The sequence below is a fragment of the Eleutherodactylus coqui genome, chromosome 1 (genome assembly GCF_035609145.1).
Source record: "Eleutherodactylus coqui strain aEleCoq1 chromosome 1, aEleCoq1.hap1, whole genome shotgun sequence".
In the NCBI taxonomy this organism is placed as follows: domain Eukaryota; kingdom Metazoa; phylum Chordata; class Amphibia; order Anura; family Eleutherodactylidae; genus Eleutherodactylus; species Eleutherodactylus coqui.
The window spans coordinates 435,390,768-435,411,205 of NC_089837.1; the positions used below are offsets into that span (position 1 = coordinate 435,390,768).

The 20,438-nt window shown below is 38.3% G+C and overlaps 1 protein-coding gene across 4 annotated transcripts in view; it reads right to left on the minus strand.

Moving 5' to 3' along the window:
* PSPC1 (paraspeckle component 1) overlaps positions 1–20,438 on the minus strand; it is a 95,368-nt gene that overhangs the window by 31,506 nt on the left and 43,424 nt on the right. For 2 of the 4 annotated variants that reach the window (XM_066582162.1, XM_066582163.1), the window contains exon 8: positions 18,791–18,975. The exons of 1 other annotated variant lie outside the window; for it this stretch is intronic. In XM_066582162.1, coding sequence (XP_066438259.1) covers positions 18,791–18,975 — 185 coding nt within the window. Of the gene's footprint in view, positions 1–16,984; positions 17,457–18,790; positions 18,976–20,438 lie in introns of those variants that run through there. One more of the 4 variants, XM_066582161.1, reaches the window with a different exon arrangement.

Consider the following 20,438-nt stretch of genomic DNA (forward strand, 5'->3'; position numbering starts at 1 on the left):
AGGTAGGTTTCTAAATTCTAAATTCATCAACGTCTTTCCTTGAAGGACCCCAAACATCCATGGGTGAAATACTTTTCGACACTAGGAGAAATTGAAAAAAAAAAAAAAAACTATTGCTGGTCAACTTCCTCCTTGCCTTCTATTTACTGTATTAAAGACAAAAACAAAATACCCTGCGCGGTGCTGAGAATGTAATTTAGATTAGGATTATACACAACAGAATCTATAACATTACAATAGATTTTCATCCAAGTGGAAACACTGCTTAATTAGAATTCATTTATCAAGAGTATAGAAATATCTTAGTAAACATCAAGTATCAAGCTGTATTTGCACACAAGTAAACATGTGATTATACCCACGATTGGAATGCGTTTTGGGGAAAAAATGCATCACTGCACATGGAAATTTCATGAGCGTTTTTCTCATGTGTGAAAAATTGCATATTGTTTCAATAGGAAAAAAATACTATTGCTCAAATGAAAATCTCATCTGCATGCAAGTGCAATGCAATTTCTTTGCTCCCATAAAAAAAAATAATTGGAGATATTGCCCAAAAATAAGAATATGCTATGATTTTTTCTATCTCAGACTTTGTCTGAAAGAAATCTCACCCATGTGTATAAACTGGATAAATTGGAGTGCTGAAATTACAAAACAGGCGAGTATAGACTGGTTTCTTATAATACAAGGAATCACTGGGCTTAGGCCAAAAATGTTACTCTGGCCGACTCAACGTCTTCACCATCGAGCAGCACTGGCATGCTGCATGGAAAATACTATATCAGTTGTAATATTTTTCTATGATGTCCGTTAAGTGACTCATGTCACTGTAGCATGTCCAGTCGTCCTAGATAAACCAGGTTTCAGCTGCAACTTTGTAAAAATACTTTCTGGGAAACGCAGAACTCAGTGCGACTGGGAACAATCAGAATTTTCAGCTTTTGACTGCACTTTAACTCTTACTTGCTGTTAAAGTTAGTGAAATGAAAGTAAGCAAACACTCTACGGGTATAAAGTAAAATACAACAAATCCAGTAATTTTCAAAAATTCTACGAGTTTCAGCATTGGTCCAGTGTCTGCATTACAAAACTAGTGTCCTGGCCTGAACGTAGGTCTGTTGACTAGGTCCCTGTAATGCTAACTGCTCGGGTCAGTTGACCCATGGTCAGGCAGAGACACTCATTTGCAATATGGGACTTTAAGGCGCTAGTCTGAAAGTAGCCAACGACTTAAATTTTTTTTGTGACTATAGCTGAGGGAAGGTGTCAGGATGGACTGTCACAAATCAACCTTCTGTCTTTTTTCCAATAAAGAAAGGTGCGGGCTGTCTTCATTGTGCTTTACACTGTAGTTCTGCTTGTTCTTATTGGTTCCTGTGTAAAAGCACTGTCACACTTGCCCTACATCTCACAAACAGAATGTCTATTCTGATTTGTATAAGACCAAGGCAGATAATTGGCTACTAGAGTCCTTTTGGACAGACAAACCTCTATTGACAATACAAGTCAAATCAAACCACCAAATAGAGTAATATTCAATAAAATTCACCAATCAGAAACTGGTGAGGTGTCAGCCAAATGCTACACATAAGAAAAGTATGGTTTCTAACAAAAGGGACTCTGTGGTCTCCTTTAAAAATTATTTTTGGTTACTTCTGTAGTTTTCAAAATTTAGAAAAGAATGATAGTTAACAAAAACAAAATGTAATTCCTTCATGCCCACTTGTAATACAAATTTTTTTCATACCATGATATGGAGTAAAATGTTATTTTCTAATACACCAAAAAGCTTTTTAAGAAAGGTTATATCCTATACGGTAGATTTCGTTACAAGAAAATTACTGAACTACATTAAAACCCTAAACACATAGTTAATCATAAAGCTTTTACTGTGCACTAACCAAAAGGCACATACTACAAGGCATGCAATATTCTGGAAGACTCACAATTTAAGTTTCTTTAGAATAGTCATATTTTGCAAATGTTAATGGCCTTACCTGAAATACAAATGCTGCGGTGGAAGAAAACAGCTGTATGGTTTGCAGTCCATGTAAGGACATATATTCATGATCCGGGAAACAATACTTGGTAAAGATTATTCAGAACGGTTACTATATAGTTGTACTGAAGTGAATACAGATGGAGGAGTGGAGAGGATCACTATAATGTGAGCTTAAGAAAGGATTACGGTATTTCACTACTATAAAATATTGGTATAAAACGTAGTAAAGAAATCAAGGTATTTATAAGATATTGTCACAGTAGTTTGGGGGGCAGGAAAGACAAATTTCATAGGAGGCACTGTGAAAAAGGAAATATTCCACTCATTCTCTTGACATGGAACCTAAAAGAATCAACATAAAATAAAGAGGACAATATATGTAGAATATGTATAGCAAAATTATCAAGCAATAACGTCATATGATTCATATTGAAAGCATTCATAAATAACACAAAGTCTTCATTTACAAGAAAATCAAGTAAAATACTTAATTTTGTGTATACTAGAAACAGTCTATGAAGTGGCAAGTTATCAGTTCCGCAACTTCATGAAAAGTATTTAAAGCATACCGGAACTATACAATCCCTCAATAGTAGAATATTACAGTAAAATGCCTTTCTCGTCTTTCCCTCTTCTAGCCTCCTGCGCTGAAATGTTCTCTGAATTCATTTTACATGGAATTCAGTAGAATGAAAAACCAGACTACAGTAGCAGCCCATAGCAATCTTAATAGAAGGGGGCTGCTGAAGATAGAGGCAGACAGACATACAGAGTGGCCCCCTTCAGACTGTTTAGGACATGACTGTCCGCAGAAGAAAAGGTGAGCACTACCATGAGTCTGGTGTCAGGCCAACAGTAAAGCATCTTGAGGCCATTCATGTGTGGGGGTCGCTTTTCATCCAAGGTAATGGGCTCACTCACAATTTTACCCCCAAACACCGCCATGAATAGTATCTAAACATCCTCCAAGAGCAACTTCAACCAAATATTCAGGAGCAATTTGGTGATTAACAATGCTTTTCAAGCATGATGGAGCACCATGTCACAAGGCTAAAGTGATAACCAAGTGGCTCGGTGAACAAAACATTGACATTTTGGGTCCATGGCCAAAAAACTCCCCAGATCATAATCTCATTGAGAACCTGGGGGTCAATTCTCAAGTGCGTGGACAAACAAAAATTGTGATATATGGCAAGCACTTATTAGGTAATAATGGGTTGCCATCAGTCAGGATTTGGCCCAGAAGCGGATACCCAGTGTGGGGAGGAAACTGCAGAAGTCTTGGAGGAAAAAAGGATCAACACTGTAAATATTTGTATTTGCCTAAATTTGATGCATTTGTTAATAAAAGTTTTTTAAAAACTTATGAAATGCTCGTAACTGAACTTCAGTATACCATAGAAACATCTGACTAAAAGGTCTAAAGACAAAAGCAGCAAACTTTATGAAAACCGAAAGTTGTGTTTGTTTCAAAAACTTTTGGCCACGAATATAGTGTCTTAGACTAACTATGCAGTAGTCAGAGAGGCTGGTGCAACCATCTTTGTTTGTTCAGGCCTGGAGGGTCACTTCAACTTTTTGGACCGCTTTCTTGACTTTGTGACATTTGATTGTGTGTTAGAAACATGGAGGTCAGTAAAGCCTTAGCCAGAGTAGGTAACCGATATGTTTTATCTTATGGACACAGGATGCATATAATGAAGCCCTTGCTTGGCTATATGAGATGCGCTTGAAACACCGATTTTGCAAATGTTTGTTCTTGTGAGGAATTCTATTCAGGGGTCTAAATATTTTGGAAACTGAAGTGGCTATTAAGTGTGGCATTGTGTGTGGAGTTTGGAGAAACAACTTGTTATAATAGTTGTATTGAGATATTTAAACTGTTCTTGTTTGACCCTCAGCTGTTCAAAGTCAATGCAATATTAAAGAAAAACAAAAAAACTGCAGTTCCAGTTTAAAAGTTTGCAAATCTGGCAAATAAACGTAATTTGAAATGAGGGTTTAATAATTTTGATTACAACTGTATACCACACAATTTTGGTAAAAATAATATCCCACCCTCTCATTTTGTTTCGTTTAATAATAAAGTATTAAAATACGAAGTTTGAAGATAACTGGTTAATATTTAGAGGTGCCTCAAAGCAATTGACATTTTAAAAAATTATAATCGTGATGAAAATACTAATATTTAGTAATTATTAATGCCTTCTTTATTGTATTTCCTGTACAATCATCAATTCATTTGCACTTGTGTATTGCTCTTTTCCACTATTAGCAGAATGTAAAGCCTGGTTTAGACAACGATTATTGCTCAAAAGAGGTCTTTTGAGCGATAATCGTTGTGTGCCTTTAAGCGCAAGGTGATCGCTCAAATGTCGAGCCACCACTTTGCGCTCCGAGTGGGGGATACAGAAGACAAACGGGGCCGCTTGTCTTCTGCATCCAGCTGTTCTCTGCTCGGAGCACCCAGCTATTATACAGCTGAGCGCTCCGAGCGGGGAATGCAGAACACAGATGGACCACTGTATTCTTCATGCCCCACCTGTGTTCAAGGAGCGGGATACAGCTGAAACAATAGTATCAGCTGTATCCCACTGTTAATTCCTGATAAGGCTGATTGTTCTCTTTCAGCTTAACTCTTTGGGGAGTGGGCTCTTCCTCTGGCTTCTCTTAAGGCCCCCTGTCAACGGCAGTGTATTCGCTGGGGGTAAACACGCCGTCCGACGCTTCTAATAGCATTGCTATGGAAAGCACCAGCACCTGTCCACGTGCGCAGAATCATTGCGATGCTGCGAATTGCCCAGATTCTCCGCGGTCAGCCTATGTATTAGATAGGGCTGACTGGCGGAGATTTGGTGGCGGCTCATGCTCCTGGGCGGCGGAGCGGCTTGCCGCAGGATACCGCATCACCGGTGGACAGCCAGCCTAAGAGGTTATCATGGCCATTTTCATCTCTACAAGTATAGTTTCATCAAAAAATGCAAGACCAATGAGAATTTCATTCAAATACCACAAATGTCCACATGAACTTCTGATTGTAGCAAATTAATTTAAGGCTTTATACATTACAAGATTCTGCAGTAATTCAAGGTCCTTCCTTGGAATACGTGCAGCAGCTGGTGAAGTACACCATGATTTTATATGTACTGTACTACAAATAGGTTCAACTCCTGAAGACAGGAATATTTCTCATACTGGTCTTCATCCCCATTTCACCTAACAGTACATCTTCAAGCAGTATATGTGTGTTTTGCCATTCACTTGGTTCTGTGTAAAGTACCTGGATGACCTATGCAAGAAACCTCTGATGCAACTTTCTCCAAGAGCGAGCACGGACAGTCGCAACAACACTTTGTAGTCAGCCCTAGAGTGCTTTTGCCAGCTGGCCATGAATTAAAGTAATTAGAAACAGAAGTTAGAATTAAAGGGGGTCTTCATCTTTCATAATTGAAATCTTACACCTCTATTTCAAGAATTTGCAAATCTCTGAAAAAGCTGAATGTTTGGCCCATATCGGATTATTAAAAACACATGCAACAATGAGTTCCAGTATATGGTATCAACAAACTTACTGGAGTTCTGTTTAGTTTTTGTTCTAGTAAATTACACGCTCCACGTTTCAAACCTGTATTGCTCACTGTAGGGTTAAAAATTACATGAACTGAATTTTTCAGTTAAATTTCAAATAAATGGAAAAATACAATTGCTTGTGGTAATCCAGTCCTATTTGGGAGTTTTGGAGCACAGAGAAGTTTTTAAACTCCTTTGCTGGCACCAGAAAATGCAAGCCGATCAACTGTCTCGTTAGAGCAAGACATATTTTAACATTCCAGTGTATAAAGCAAATTAAGTGGGTATCTCTCTTGCTGCTAGGAGTATGCTTATTATATAAATATGTTGCTTTGCTCTTTAACAATATTTGGACAAATCTGACAATACAAGGGCTTGAGGCACCAGTAAACAGAGCAAGGAAACTTTGGTACGTGCATTCTGCATTTAAAAAACAAAACAAAAAAACACAACTATAAAAAAAGTTAGGTGGCAGAACGAATGGCAAAAAACTAAATAAAAATCCACCTATGTATTTGAGTGGTATATACACATTAAGAATATAATATGACTAGAGATGAGCGAACGTACTCGGTGAGGGTGATTTCGCAATCGAGCACCGCGATTTTCGAGTACTTCACTACTTGGGTGAAAAGTACTGGGGTGCGCTGTGGGGCGGGGGGGGGTTGCAGAGGGGAGTGGAGGGTAGCAGCAGGGAACAGGGCGGAGCCCTCTCTCTCTCCCCCCCCACTCCCCTCTGCAACCCCCCGCTCACCCACAGCGCACCCAAGTACTTTTCACCCGAGTAGTGAAGTACTCGAAAATCGTGGTGCTCGATTGCGAAATCGCCCTTACCGAGTACGTTCGCTCATCTCTAAATATGACATGTTCTTGTAATTGTATATTTTACTATCTAAATAGTGTTTAAATGTTTCCAATATTGATCTGTGAATTTACCAAAGTGGGGATACAATGTTATAGTAGGAGTTCTTTTTCAGCCATTAGTGCTCATAATATCTAAAATGAAAAGATGCAAATTTTGATTGCAAATGCAACTTCTATGCAAATCTAGGCGTTTGTATGGTTAGACTGCAAATATTTGTGTAGTCTATGCTCCTGTTCTAGCTCTCCCCTACTTAATGCTAATCTATATAAATTATTGCTTCTGAAAAATAAAAAATGGGTAACTGTTTTAAACAATCATATGACTATAGGTATCAGTTAGATTCGTTATGATGAACAAAAATATCTAGATTGCCAATATTCTTAAATACAGTAACTCCTCCAAGTTATGGCTTACAATTACTCATCAGACACCTGGATTTTACGAATGTCTTGGTAGTTGAAAAGCATGATGTTGGCTCTTAGGACACCATTTCCTTTGTGGAGCTACACACTAACATCTGGATTCCGCTGAAAGATTTTATTAAAACACATTAAAGAAATAAATACATTTAAACAATTAAGTCTTATTGAAATTCTGTTCCTATCAGACAAGTATAACATGAATAATGTAGATTTAAAAATGCAGTAAGTCTAAAACATGTATTTGCTGAGCACATTTCACACAGGTGTATATTCAGACAGTGATTAAACAATCTTCCCAGTAGTTACACATAGTCATGGCTGAAAACGGCTTACATTTTTTAAAATTTGTTAACGCATATTAACTTCTTCACGGACAACAGTGTCGCTCAAATAATTTCGGCACTCATGTCCTGAATATGGCCATCAGATATTTTAACAACCTGTGAATGCTACCACATAGTTAGGCTCCTCCCTAAAGCCATTAGGTTCCTTAAAAAAAATATCAATTTGGTTGCGCAGAAAACCATTAAAAAAGTTTAGTATAATGCAGTTTGTGTTTTTTTAATATCAAGCAGGATCACAGTGAAAAGTACCATACATATACTATCTAAACACACACACATAATATATATATAATTTCTGCACACATACAAAACACAGGATCCACCCCTCAAAATAGCTTATAAGCAAGAGAAACCAAGTAATCTTATTCATACGATACCTTTCATTGGCTAACAAAAATACATGCTGTTAATGTGAGCTTTCGAACCTACTCAGGGTTCTCCTTCAGGCTTAAATAGGTTATAAGCAAGAGAAACCACATAATCTTGTAGATATGATACATTTTAATGGCTAACAAAAATATATGATGTTAATGCGAACCAACGCAGGGTTCTGCTTCAGGGAGCCTGAAGCAGAACCCTGCGTTGGTTCGAAAGCTCGCATTAACATAATGTATTTTTGTTGGCCATTAAAAGGTATTATATCTACAGGATTATGTGGTTTCTCTTACTGAGAACAATCACATTTTGCTTTACTGGCTAACACACTACCAAACTTATTTCAAAATAGATTATGTCACAGCCCAGCTCCCCACCGCCCCATTCCCTACACAATGACCTTTGCATAGTTTAAAGAGCACGCTTACATTACTCCCCCACTAAAGGCGTCAGAAATTCTTCTTTTTCTACGACCCATTAGGCTGCTATACACAACACTAAGGGCTCGTTCACACAAGCGTATTTGTGAAGCACAATATGCATTGAATAGATGCGTATGGGTTAGTTCTTGTGTGTATATTTTTTCACACATGAAGTGCATTATGCCCTATATTGGTGCATATTAAAAAGTGAATGGTCCAGTACAAATACACAGTAAATATGCTGGAAACCTGCGTATCCACTGAGTATTTGCACAGCAAATCAATGGAGTTTTTTGTATGTGTACGACCAAAAAACACCACACAGGCAATTTTGATCTTTGGTCTTATAAATACACAGCATATTTACGTGACTGAAACTTATGCGCCCATGGCAACGAGCCCAAAGTGTTAGACTATTATACTTGCACACCGTTTGTGAAAGAACTTGGCAGGGAGGTGGTTTTAAACATCTTGGAAAACCACAAATCTTTTATGGATGTAGGCTTGCTCAAATCTTTGTCTCTTCCTGTATTCCCAGACAGACGTGATGATGTTATCAGGGCTATTTGGGGGCCATATCACAACTTTCAGGACTCCTTGTTCATTACGCTGAAGCTAGTTCTTAATGACATTGGCTGTATGTTTGGAGTTATTGTCTTGCTGCAGAATTTGAAGCCAAGCAGATGCCTCCCTGATGGTACTGCATGGTGAATAAATATTTATTTCCCAGTATTGAGGACATCATTAATCCTGACCAAATTCCTAACTCCATTTGCTTAAATGTAGCCCCAAACTTGCAGAGAACCTCCACCATGCTTCACTGTTGTCCACAGACACTCTATATTGTACCGCTCTCCAGCCCTTCGGCGAACAAACTGCCTTCTGTTACAGCCACATATTTCAAAATTTGGGCTCGTAAATCTAGAGAATAGTTGAGTCACTTGGCCTTGTTTCTATATCGAAGGTATGGCTTTATTGCCTCTTTCATCTGTTGAAGTATTCTTAGCTGACCATTGTGTCTATGGTCCTCAACTGTAGTTTTTTTGTTTTAAGCTTCTTTAAAAGAGTTAGACCACATCTAGAAACCCCAATCTACTTTTTAAATCTTTGCCTTGGAGAGACCTTGCTAATTCGGGATATCTTGTTGCTGTGCTTCGTCATGGTGTATAACCTGTGCCACAAAACGGTCTTTCACAATCTCATCTTTGTTGCAGAGTTTGTGTAGGAAGCATAAGAGTCGGTGGGAACAGCCAGAGGTTTTCTATTATTAATGACTTTCAACCTACATATGAAAATGATAATCACCACCTGTGAGGTATAATTGCTTAATGATACACCTGACTATAATCCTGTAAAATCCCTGACTTTCTGCAAGTGTACCTGGAAGAATGGATGCTATTTTGAAGGCATAGTGTGGCCACACCAAATATTGATTTGATTTAGATTTCTTATTTGTTCAATCACACTTTTGTATTTTTTCCATACATGTCGAAAACATTTGAACAATACTGTATTTGTTAAATATACTGTACCTTAAAAAAATAAAAGTAAATTTTAACATATCAACTTGATTTAAAATAGGCCATTTTCTGATGACCCACTCATTTTAGGCAATAACATGTCAGTCTCATACCTGTTCTTTTACTTGCAGATTTTATCATTTTAAGTCAAAAGCACCAAACTGGCACACATTCTCTAAAGCAGTATTCCCCAACTCCAGTCCTCTGGGACCGCCAATAGGTCATGTTTTCAGGATTTCCTCAGTGTTGCACAGGTGATGTAATTATCATCAGTGCCTCAGACATTGCCACAGGTGTTCTTACCATAGGATATCCTGGAAACATAACCTGTTGGTGGTCCCTGAGGACTGGAGTTGGGGACCCCTGCTCTAAAGAACTCAATGGGAATATGCCTAAACTTCTTGTATTATTGTAGAACACAATATCAGTTACCATTGATGATCGGCCCAATTTGTCACAATTATAATGCATACTAGCATTTATTAGTTAATTATAGTGCCAGCGTTTCTGGTGGGGCAATGCGCCACACAGCTGTGCTACATTCACGTCACACACACAGCACCGCTACATACATTGTTCATCCCATACAGCAGGGATCAGAAGCAGCACCGCACTGGCGATGAAGGACCTGTGATGAAGCCATCGTCATACTCCACCCCTAATCACACGATGGTGATGTCATTAAAGGTCCTGCATCCTTGTACAGATTACAGGTGGACTACAAACCCCCTGCGGCTTTAGTTGCTATGGAATACTAATAAACACCTAGTTGGACAGCAGCTGTGTGCTTACAGGACCTGTGATGTCACAGTAATGTGAACAGGGGCACAGCATGTAACTCCCTCACTGGGGTTAAAGGACCTTTGATGTCACAGTCATGTGATCAGGGGCAGAGCATGCAAGTCACTCACAATCCCACTCACGGACCAACAGATCGTTGTTAGTAGTTTGATATCAGCACAGTTCAGTCTTCCATGCTCTATTACTGTTCTAATAACTTAACTAAGGCAAATACTGTACACAGTCTTTCCCAGGCAGAGATGGCTCTGACTTCAAATGCTCAGGTGGTGCCATGTTGAGGATTCATGGGGTTGGTTGTACAAGCAGAGAAGAGTAAGCAGGATGAAATCTAAAAACCAGGATGGTGTCTGGTCTTGAGCATATAAAGCTGGATTGTAGAGAAGTAAAATATAATTACGTTTGTTCAACAATCAGGTGGTGGTTGGAGAGTGCCAAAGCAAAACATTTAGCTAATAGTTTACCACCTAATTAGTTTTTAGTACTTATGAAAATTAAAGGGGTTTTTGGAGATAACCCGTTAAGACACATTGGTGGCAGTGGGCGCTGAGTATTAAAAAAAACAAAAACACACTCACACCTCAATTGCTCCCCATCGAAAGCTGCAGTACTTTATTCTGGCTGCAGAGGTCATGTAGATTGTATACATCCCTGTCAGGCAGCCATTGACTGCAGTGGACACGTGGGTAATCAGCGACATTCCGTAAATCTACCTGGGGCTTCTCCATTAGAAGCCCATGTGACAGGTTTATGGGTCACCTGTCAGGCGCTGTGGCACTAAGCTGTAGGGAGAGTGGCCCGATGCCATGATAAGCATGTTGACCTTATATAGATTTTATATTAGTTTTGGTCCAAACCATATAAAGAAAAACTCGAAAAACCCCTTTAATTTTTGCACTGCGTATTTAAAACAAAAAAAATAAATAGAAAAATATTCCAAAATGATTATATACATAAAAGCAAGCAAAAAAAAAAAAAAAAAAAAAATTATAAAAAATAAATATATATATATTTGAAAAGCTACTATAAAAAATATTGACTTTAGTATTATACAGTGTGCAATTCAATTTTCATGTCAAACAGTGTTAACATATCCACATATACCGTAACTTTTACACATTGAAAGCGTATGGCTGTCGTATCCTTCACTGCTTACAGACAAACATTGCCAAAAGCTCAAAAAACCGTCTGTTCACCATAATTACTAATTAATCTTGCATCTCATTACAGAAGTCTTGATTTTTCGAAAAGTAAGGCCAGTTTTCATAAAGTTCACATTTATAAGGTATAGCTTGACAGATCATTAATAAGATGTACATTAAGCTTCCATACTCACGTAAAAATAGAAATACACCTTCTCTTTAAGTAAAATGTAAAGCATATACTCAACCTCTGAATATTTTTTCGATCTAGAAGTTGTTTCATTAACTAGTTAAAGAATGTATTATAGTCAGAGCCGCTTTTATTTTGCAGGCCTCAGAGCTGGAATCTCGAAACACAATGATTTGTATGCAAGTCTATAGTCTTTACACCAGTAACTGTACAGTAATCTCGTTCTAAAAAGCACAACAACCTGTTATGTGTTTATATGGACTACAGATAAGCTATGGAACAGTACTGAAGAGAACATAATCTTTAACATGGCTTAAAACAATTTAAATTATTTAATGACTAGAAAATTGAAAAGACGACTTGCCATGGGAAAAAGTCCATGGGGGCTAGCTGCATCGCTCCACAGCCGCAGGTCTGCTGACTATCCTTATTTACATCCTTTCACCTGGATGAGATCTTATGTCTGGGTCCCAACACCTGTCAGTTGGTCAAGTGGGTGGTTCCCACTGCTCACTGCAAATGGGTGATGTCATACTTGACTGACAGGCCAATGTCACCCACTGACAATAAGCAGTGAGGTCCACACTCTTGATATATTAACAGCACCAGAAACCAGACTGGGCAAAAAGGAGAATACGGTGGGAGTGAGGGGAAAACAAAACAAGGGACAGAGTCAGCGTGGCCATTGCTACAGAGCCATTCAGCTACCCCTGCTGATATTACCCAATGACGGGTCCTCCAACAAAAGGTTATCCGGCCATCATTACGAACATCCATTCAAATGACCTTTAAAAAAGGGGTATTCCCATCTTGGGTACCCCATTCCAATGTGTTGCAAATCCAAAAATAAAGCACTTACATAGACTTAGTCACAGTGCTCAGAAGCCCTTCTTTGTAAAGAAACAGCAGAGAGCAGCAGTAGTTGGGCACTATTGCATATGCGCTCCAGAGGGATAGTGGGGCATTTTGGAAGGACATGTAATTGGCGAGAGCTTTAATTTTCAGATAGGCAACACATTGGAATGGAGGTCCCAAGATGGGAATACCACTTCATGTGCTGTGTGCATATATAAGGGAACCAACAAGCTGACATAGGCCACCTGTACACGAGCGGAAATTCCGCGGCGGGATTTCCGCCGCTGGAAGCCTGCATAGAATTGCGTTAACAAACGCAATCCTATGCAGACGGCCGCGATTTGGCCGCACGAAATCTCACGTGGCAAAACAAATCACGGCATGCTCTATTGCCCGGCCGCTGGCTCCAGCCTGCCCCGGCTGCCCGGCACATTAAACAGCCGGAGCTGTGGGTGAGTACGCGCCGCTCTCTGCAGGCGCTCTGGGCGGGACCCGCGGCGAAAATCCTTGCCGCCGGATCCAACCAGCTCGTGTGCAGGCGGCCATACTGTTCACCTTTGCAATGGTTAAGGTTACCAGTTTTGCTATTCAAGTGTAATAGTCTGTGGGGTTCAATAAATTGACAAACTAGTAAACGTGAAAGTTACAGTACATTTGTTTTGTTAATATAAAGCAGATAACTGCAGTTCTAACAAAAAAATCCCTACTTTGCATTATAAAACCATAAGTGCAGTTCAACTTTTCCCTTTGTTTAAAGAGGAGTTTCGTAGATGTAATTCACGGTATATGACAAATATATGCCATTAATACAATAGGTGAATGAAAAAGGTTAAAGAACTGTATCGTCTCCAATTATAATTAAATGTAGCAGAGAGATTGGCAGAATTGCTGACCATCTGAAAAGAGGCAAATTTCAAACAAAACTTTACTTTATTATTCAATTCATACAGTATTTATATAATTGGATGCCAAGTGCACCTTATAGGAACAAGTATATTTATAACATATGACACAAGTTACATGTGTGAAATTCGATTTAAGGTTTTCTGGGCCTGAATCATTGATGACCTATCCTCCAACCTGGACAAAGCTATCAGCTTCCAGCTCTATCCACACTGCCAGTGGGCCAGATAATAGCTAAATCGCTAGGCATTCAGAACAGTGTACACCCACTGATTACCTATTCTCAGGATTAGGTCCCCAATAGTTATCCAAAATTGACCCCCGGAAACCCTTTTTAAAATATGTAAAAGTTATCACTCAGTTAAACCTTAGATAATCATTTTAGGTTTAGACCCATGTTTCCCAACCACCGACATGGTAATAAAATGTGGCTCCCTACCCCTTTACATATGACTACTAGATTCTATTTCATACTAATGGTGCAGTAATTTCATTAAATAAATTAAAAGGAACCTGTTATGTCTCCACAGCATCATAAACTAAGTTATGGTGCTGCTAGGGGAGATGACAGGGTGACTGATGTATTTTTTATACTCACCAGCTCTCTGATTCATGCGGTGCCCGCTGCTGCAGATCGTGCTGGCGTTGCAAAGCCAGCTCTTCAAAATGCCGTGCGCATGCCCTGCCATAGACTTGTATGGGAGAGCTTTTGCACGGCACTGTGAGAAGAGTTGGATTTGCAGTCCCGTGTGCGATCTTCAGCAGCGAGTACTGCAAGAACCAAAGCAGGCAAATATAAAAACTGGTAATATAATTGTTATTTTACGGAGACATTTTGAATATGATAGGTCAGTAAAAGAGGATATCAGATATTTCTGAAAATTATTCCACATAACTCATTTAATCCAACTTTGATGCAGAAATTAAGAACATCTACCCGCATAGCCTTCATTAGGGAGGTACAGAAAAAAGGGGAAGAGATAGGTCATCCTTTGCATGTATGCTTTTAAAAAGGGAAGAAAAAAAAAGTTATTTATGTAAATTGCTCCAATTCAGTACTCTGCCCTGTAGTTGGTTTAGTAGTGTTTAAACTGCTGACCGGTCCCTTTAACAATGAAACTTACTTATTGGGGATTAAATTGGTAGCAAACCGTATTCGATTAAACATCTGACAGATCGACATCTTTTGTCATGTAGATATCTACATAAACAGCACCGTGCATTTTTTGTGTGGCTTTTAAATCAAAAAAAGGAAGAGTGTTACATTTCTGAATCCTGCAAATGCCTTACTAGATTTTTAATTTTTCAATTTAGTAAGCTGGAAGAACTCTTTCTAAAGCAATATCACACTATGATTTGAGGATATTGCTACACAAACAGAAGGAGAATTGCCAAATTTCAAAAACCTAATGTTCCGTTTCACAAGATTACTCAAATCTGTAATGAAAAAGTTTCAAATTTTAAACTAGATAGGTCGCAAAAATGTCAATCCCATGACTTAAAGATCTGAGCCAAAACAAAGATAGCACAGTACATTCCAATCTAAATACAAAGATCACACCAGAAATATTCACAAGATAGTTACGTTTGATAGATTAAAAAGTCTATCAACAAATCTCTTGAAATATTTTTTGACTTCCTAAAAAGGAGTTGACTTTACACATCTGCATTGAAGGCTCCTTCACACTTATTTTAGATGCATTGGAGCAATAAAAAACAAGTTTGGCTGTAATGGTGGACAGAGCTTCTAAATGCCATTTTATAGGACTTTTATACTAAGACATTTAGCAAAAAGACTTCCGGCCATGAGAGTTTATTACAAGAAGTTTTCCCAGGGAGAATACCATCAAGCTATCCTTAGGAAAGGTCATCAATACTTGATTGGCTGGGGTCAGTAGCTTGGGACCCTGACCGATCAGCTGATTTTGCCCCCGCTAACAGTGCTGCAACACCACAGGGGTCGGAGTGTAAGTCTCTGCTCTGACCTCTGTGTATTGGACGACCCTTGTAACTGCAGACACGACTCACGTTGATTTCAATGAGAGCCACGCTTGCAGTTACAAGCATCGACAACTACACAGAGGTTGGAGCAGAGGCTTCCACTCAGACCCCTGTGTTATTGCGGTGCCGTCAACAGGCACACAATCAGCTGATCGGTCGGGGTCCCAAGTGACGGACCCCAGCCGATCAACTATTGATGATCTATCCTAAGGATAAGTCATCAATAGTATTTTCCCTGGAAAGCCCCTTTAACCATGACAGTCTTAATTGGTCATTTAACTTATTAACTGGGCTGTGATAAGATATGCCAACCAGCATCCAACATAATCTTTACACTGATTTTATACTGTGCTCATTTGTTTGGTGTGCAAGTGGTGTGAGCAAGTACCGAAAAGCAGACCGTTTAATGTTGGTCCCGGCAGATTCATAAATGGGCATGCCAAAGGCAACGTATTCATATGTGTCGCATGCTGTGTTATACTTTTCATTATTCGGTAAGGTAAAAAAAAAAATTGTTCTGTAGATAGGATATTATTTTATTTGTTAACCATTAAAAGTTAACATTGCAAGCTTTAGAGGCTATTTAGGCCCCTTCTCAGACTTGCACTGCTAACATCATTTTATAATTAGTTTGCCATTAAAAGGCATCGCATACACGAGAATTTTTTTTGTCTCTGACAGCAATTTTTTTTCTCACTTGCTAACATGGTACCAACATTTGTCTTTGTTGTGCTTTTTTAAATGGTCATTAACTTTTTAAACATCTTGTGCTTATGTGATAAGTTGTAAAACGTGCAAATTACTTTATTTACCTGAATGGATGTTTTTGTGCTTAAAAAGCTGCCAAAGTGCTGAACACTAGGGCTCTCCCTTTCAAAACGCTGCCCCTGTTGTCAAGTGATGTCCATCTCTATTAAGAGATGAGACGGAAATCAGGAAGTTGGGATGGTGTTATCTCCTACTGTCCATAGAAGGGTGTGGAGAGAAGAGGAAAGGCAGAACGAACTGCTGAAAGAAATGACTCATGCTTGCACCTAATAGTGATTATTTACTGCATTATACCTACTGAAATCACATCTCAAACTCAAGACTTTAGTATTCTACATAAAAATGCTAGTAAACTACGAAGAGACGGAGCAAAATCTGTTTTCTCCGTGAGCGAACAACAGCAGGCTCCTCCCTTCAGTTCAGAAGGAACTTAAAGTTGGAAATAAAGTTGGCATATGATAAAACTGATGATAAATACCAGATGCAAGCTATGGCAGATTGTTGTTTAAAAAGAAAACCCAAAAAACACACATCTGAAAAGTTAGGTTTTTCTTAAGCACTATGGCCGTTACAAGGGTAGCGTCAAAACTCTCAAGTTCAGTCATGCAAGAGGAGAAATCATGTAAAAAACAAAAAAACCCCACCATGTCTGACCTTAAACGCCTCACACAATGGTGTGATGCTTTCCAGCCTTTAATCACTCAAATACTGTATAGTTTGTGAAGAACCACTCAAATGTGAGTATTCATAAAATGAAGTGTTATCTATTAATCTAGACACTGAAATTCTACCTTTTAAATTGCTTTATTAAACAATTCAAAGGAAGCTTTGCCTTTATTATTGTATAAGCTGCATGTTTTACAATACTATTACAAATAGAATAAATCACAGTAACATTCAACTTCCACAGTGAGGCGTGATGAATCTTCGTAAGATCAAAAACACAATACATATGAATTACAGAACAAAAAGAATTTTCTACAAACGCTAGATTTAAGACAAAACAATAGGCTCAAATTAAAATATAAAATGAAGGCATTCCACTGGAATTGATCTACTAGACAGATTCTACACAGTATGGAATGATGCACTAGTAACGGCGACGCTTGTTTGATCCATCAAAGTTTCCCCCTTGGTTTCCTCTACCATAGCCACCAGGTCCACCACCAACTGCATTTACACCACCCATTGCTGGCTGAGCAGCTTCGGTTCCTGCTCTGTTAACCATGGGAGATCCCATTTGGGATGGAGATGGTTGTGAGAACCTATCATTGCGCTACAGTGCATTCGTTCAATGTGCAGTCCCAAAAGGTTAACATTTGTCATTATCATTGGATATATTCACAAAGTGCAGTGATGACGTTCAGAAGACAGTCCAGGAGAGTCGAACATAGAGGGAAGAAAGGAGCAACTAAATTAGTAACTATATTGCATGTTAAATAAATATATATTTGTGCACCATTATACTTAAAAAATAAAATAAATAAAAGTTAACTATATTTTTTGTTCAAGGAAGTCAAAAGGATAATCGTACAAACTGAATACATTTGTTTACTACTGGCATGTAACCAACTATGTAGCCATAACATATTTTATATAAAGTCCAAGAACTATCATAATACAAAAAGGATCTCTCTTGCAATGGTGAAAAAAAAAAAAAATTCTGAACATGTATCATTTAGCTAAGAAATATAGTATATAATTATATGCACTAGTACTCTTATTTGTGGTAAAACAAGTAAGATTGAACATGCAAATAAGTATTAAGGAAAAGATAGGTGTCTTGAAAAGAAATTCACATACTAAATTTCATGTAAATATTATACTAATCACACACACAAAAAAAAAAAAAAGTTAAAAAAAATGGTGTTGCTTATCTGCAGTATACAAATGTGGAGGACTTGTTACGGTAAAATATTTTAGAATGCATACTATTGAAATAACCGTTAACACCTTTGTTGGTTATACGCTTAAAAGTATATTCTTAAAAAAAAAAAAAGCTAAAGTTATTAAGTGCTTAAGATTTATGCACTAAAAGTTAACTGCCTAATTCCTGCATCAACAGTGATAGAAATTCAAATACATAAAAAAATGAAAAATTAAGCAAATAGTATCATACACCATAATACATTTCCAAAACGTGGTTTAAAGTGTGCGGAGGATACATTACTTAAACCCTATTTACAGCTATCGAATATGTTGTGTTAACGGCGAATACAATATTTTTTTGCATAGTAAAAAAAAAAATTTTTTTTTTAAAAAGTGAAGAAAAAAAGCTATGTCCATAGGGAAGGGCCCTTCTTTTTTCATTTAATTGCACACTAAACATCAAAATTTATTTTTTAATCATAATATGAACAAAAAGACGCAAGTAAATAGTCTGTATTACCCACAAATAAACTCAATAGACTCGTTTGATATTTTATGGCTATTCATCACTGTGAGGTAAAGGTTGTTTTATATTACAGTGTAAATGGCTAAAAAAAATGCTATAAAAATTGGCCAACTGAGTTTTACATTTCAATTAATTTTTTTATATACCGTATATAAATTCTTTATCGCATTTCAATTTTAATCACATTTTGAGAGGAAAAACTACTAATACATTACCACTGCTCCATTATCTGGCATCATTGCAGCTCCAATGCTTGCAGCTCCTTCAGAGCCCATTGTAGAACCAGGACCCATTGAAGGGCTTGAGACAGTAGCTCTGTTGTTGATATTCATCCCCATCATTGAAGGAGGTGGTGGTGGAGGAGGACCTTGGTTACCAGCAGGTGCTGGGCTATAGGTATCTATGTAAAACAATCTATACTTAGAATGGTTCTCTTATCTGCTGCACTCATTGAACATTAAACTATTTTAAAAGGGGATAACGGTAATACTTTTTTGCACCCCTCTGAGGGCAGCATAAGGTAGTGACACAGATTACAGTCTGTGCAGTTGTTTTGGAGAGACTTATATTTAACAGTAACAGCACTAGCATAGAGGACTACGTAAAGTAGTCCTGGATATTCAAGAGCTACACACACTCCACCCTCCAGCTACTGATTGACTGCTATTTGCCATTTACTGTGCATGGAGAGAGAAGTCCCAATCATTGGCTGCCGGATGGGGTGGGCGTGGCTAGCCAGCAGCTCAAGACAATGCAGGACTAGTTCTGTGTCTGACTGCTATTACTAAAATGCAAGTTTCTCCAAAACTACTGCACAGATGCACACAGCAAATATATGAATGCAATTAGTGTGGCTCTTACTCTACTAAATGGTGCTCCCAGACGACTGCAAAAAGATGGTAACAGATTCCCTTTAAGAGAAACACACACACACACACACACACACACACACACACAATCCAGGAAATAAAGAATATGTGCTTAGAAAAAGGTAACCAAATTTCTCCCCAAATTAAAAAAAAAAAAAAGGGCGGGGGGGGGTATGGGAGGGTTTATTTCAAAACTTTCCTTGAAAAAGATTACATTTGTTCAAGACTAAACACATTGCAAGGTGGTTGTTTCTTATTTCAGGACCATAAACAATACAATCAGATACAGAAAGTGTCTTTCACAGATCAGGACAAGTAGGAAAGGTTTGTAACGATCTATATTATTCCTGAACACAATACTAATTTTATACAGCAGGATTAATAATTTTATGACACGAAATCCACAAGGCACATCTACAAAGTGTGCTGAGCAGCAATACTTCTGGGTTTATTAATATTGGTGAATGGAAAGGATAGATGACCGTTTATCTCATGAAAGAATCAAATAGGACATTTCCCTAAAAATCTTACCACTACAAACTAGCTAAGTTAGACCCCATCAACAAGGGAGGATAATATTTTAACAGGGCTTTTGTCATCCATGAAAAAGACCCCAAATACTAGAATGTCTGGATAGCTGAAGAGACACAGATTGCAACAATGCAATTCTAATCTCTGAACTCACTTTCACTGCTCTGCAGTAAGCCCACACATTGAGGTATTTCTCAACCTTTATCGCCTTGATGCACTCCTGCTAAATAGAGAGTTCTTTTGCCTACGCAAAAAAGCCAACACCAGCGCAGTGTAAGAACATCCAGACCCTTCACCATCGCTGCCCATTGCAATATAATCATTACTTCAACAACCCTTAAACCAAACATCTCCCTGTTTTCAGCAGTATATCTTTTGGTGGTCAAACCTCTACGCCCTCTACTGCCACAAAGTGTGTGACCAAGAGCCATCCCCCCACCCCACCATACGTGTGGTACTGGTG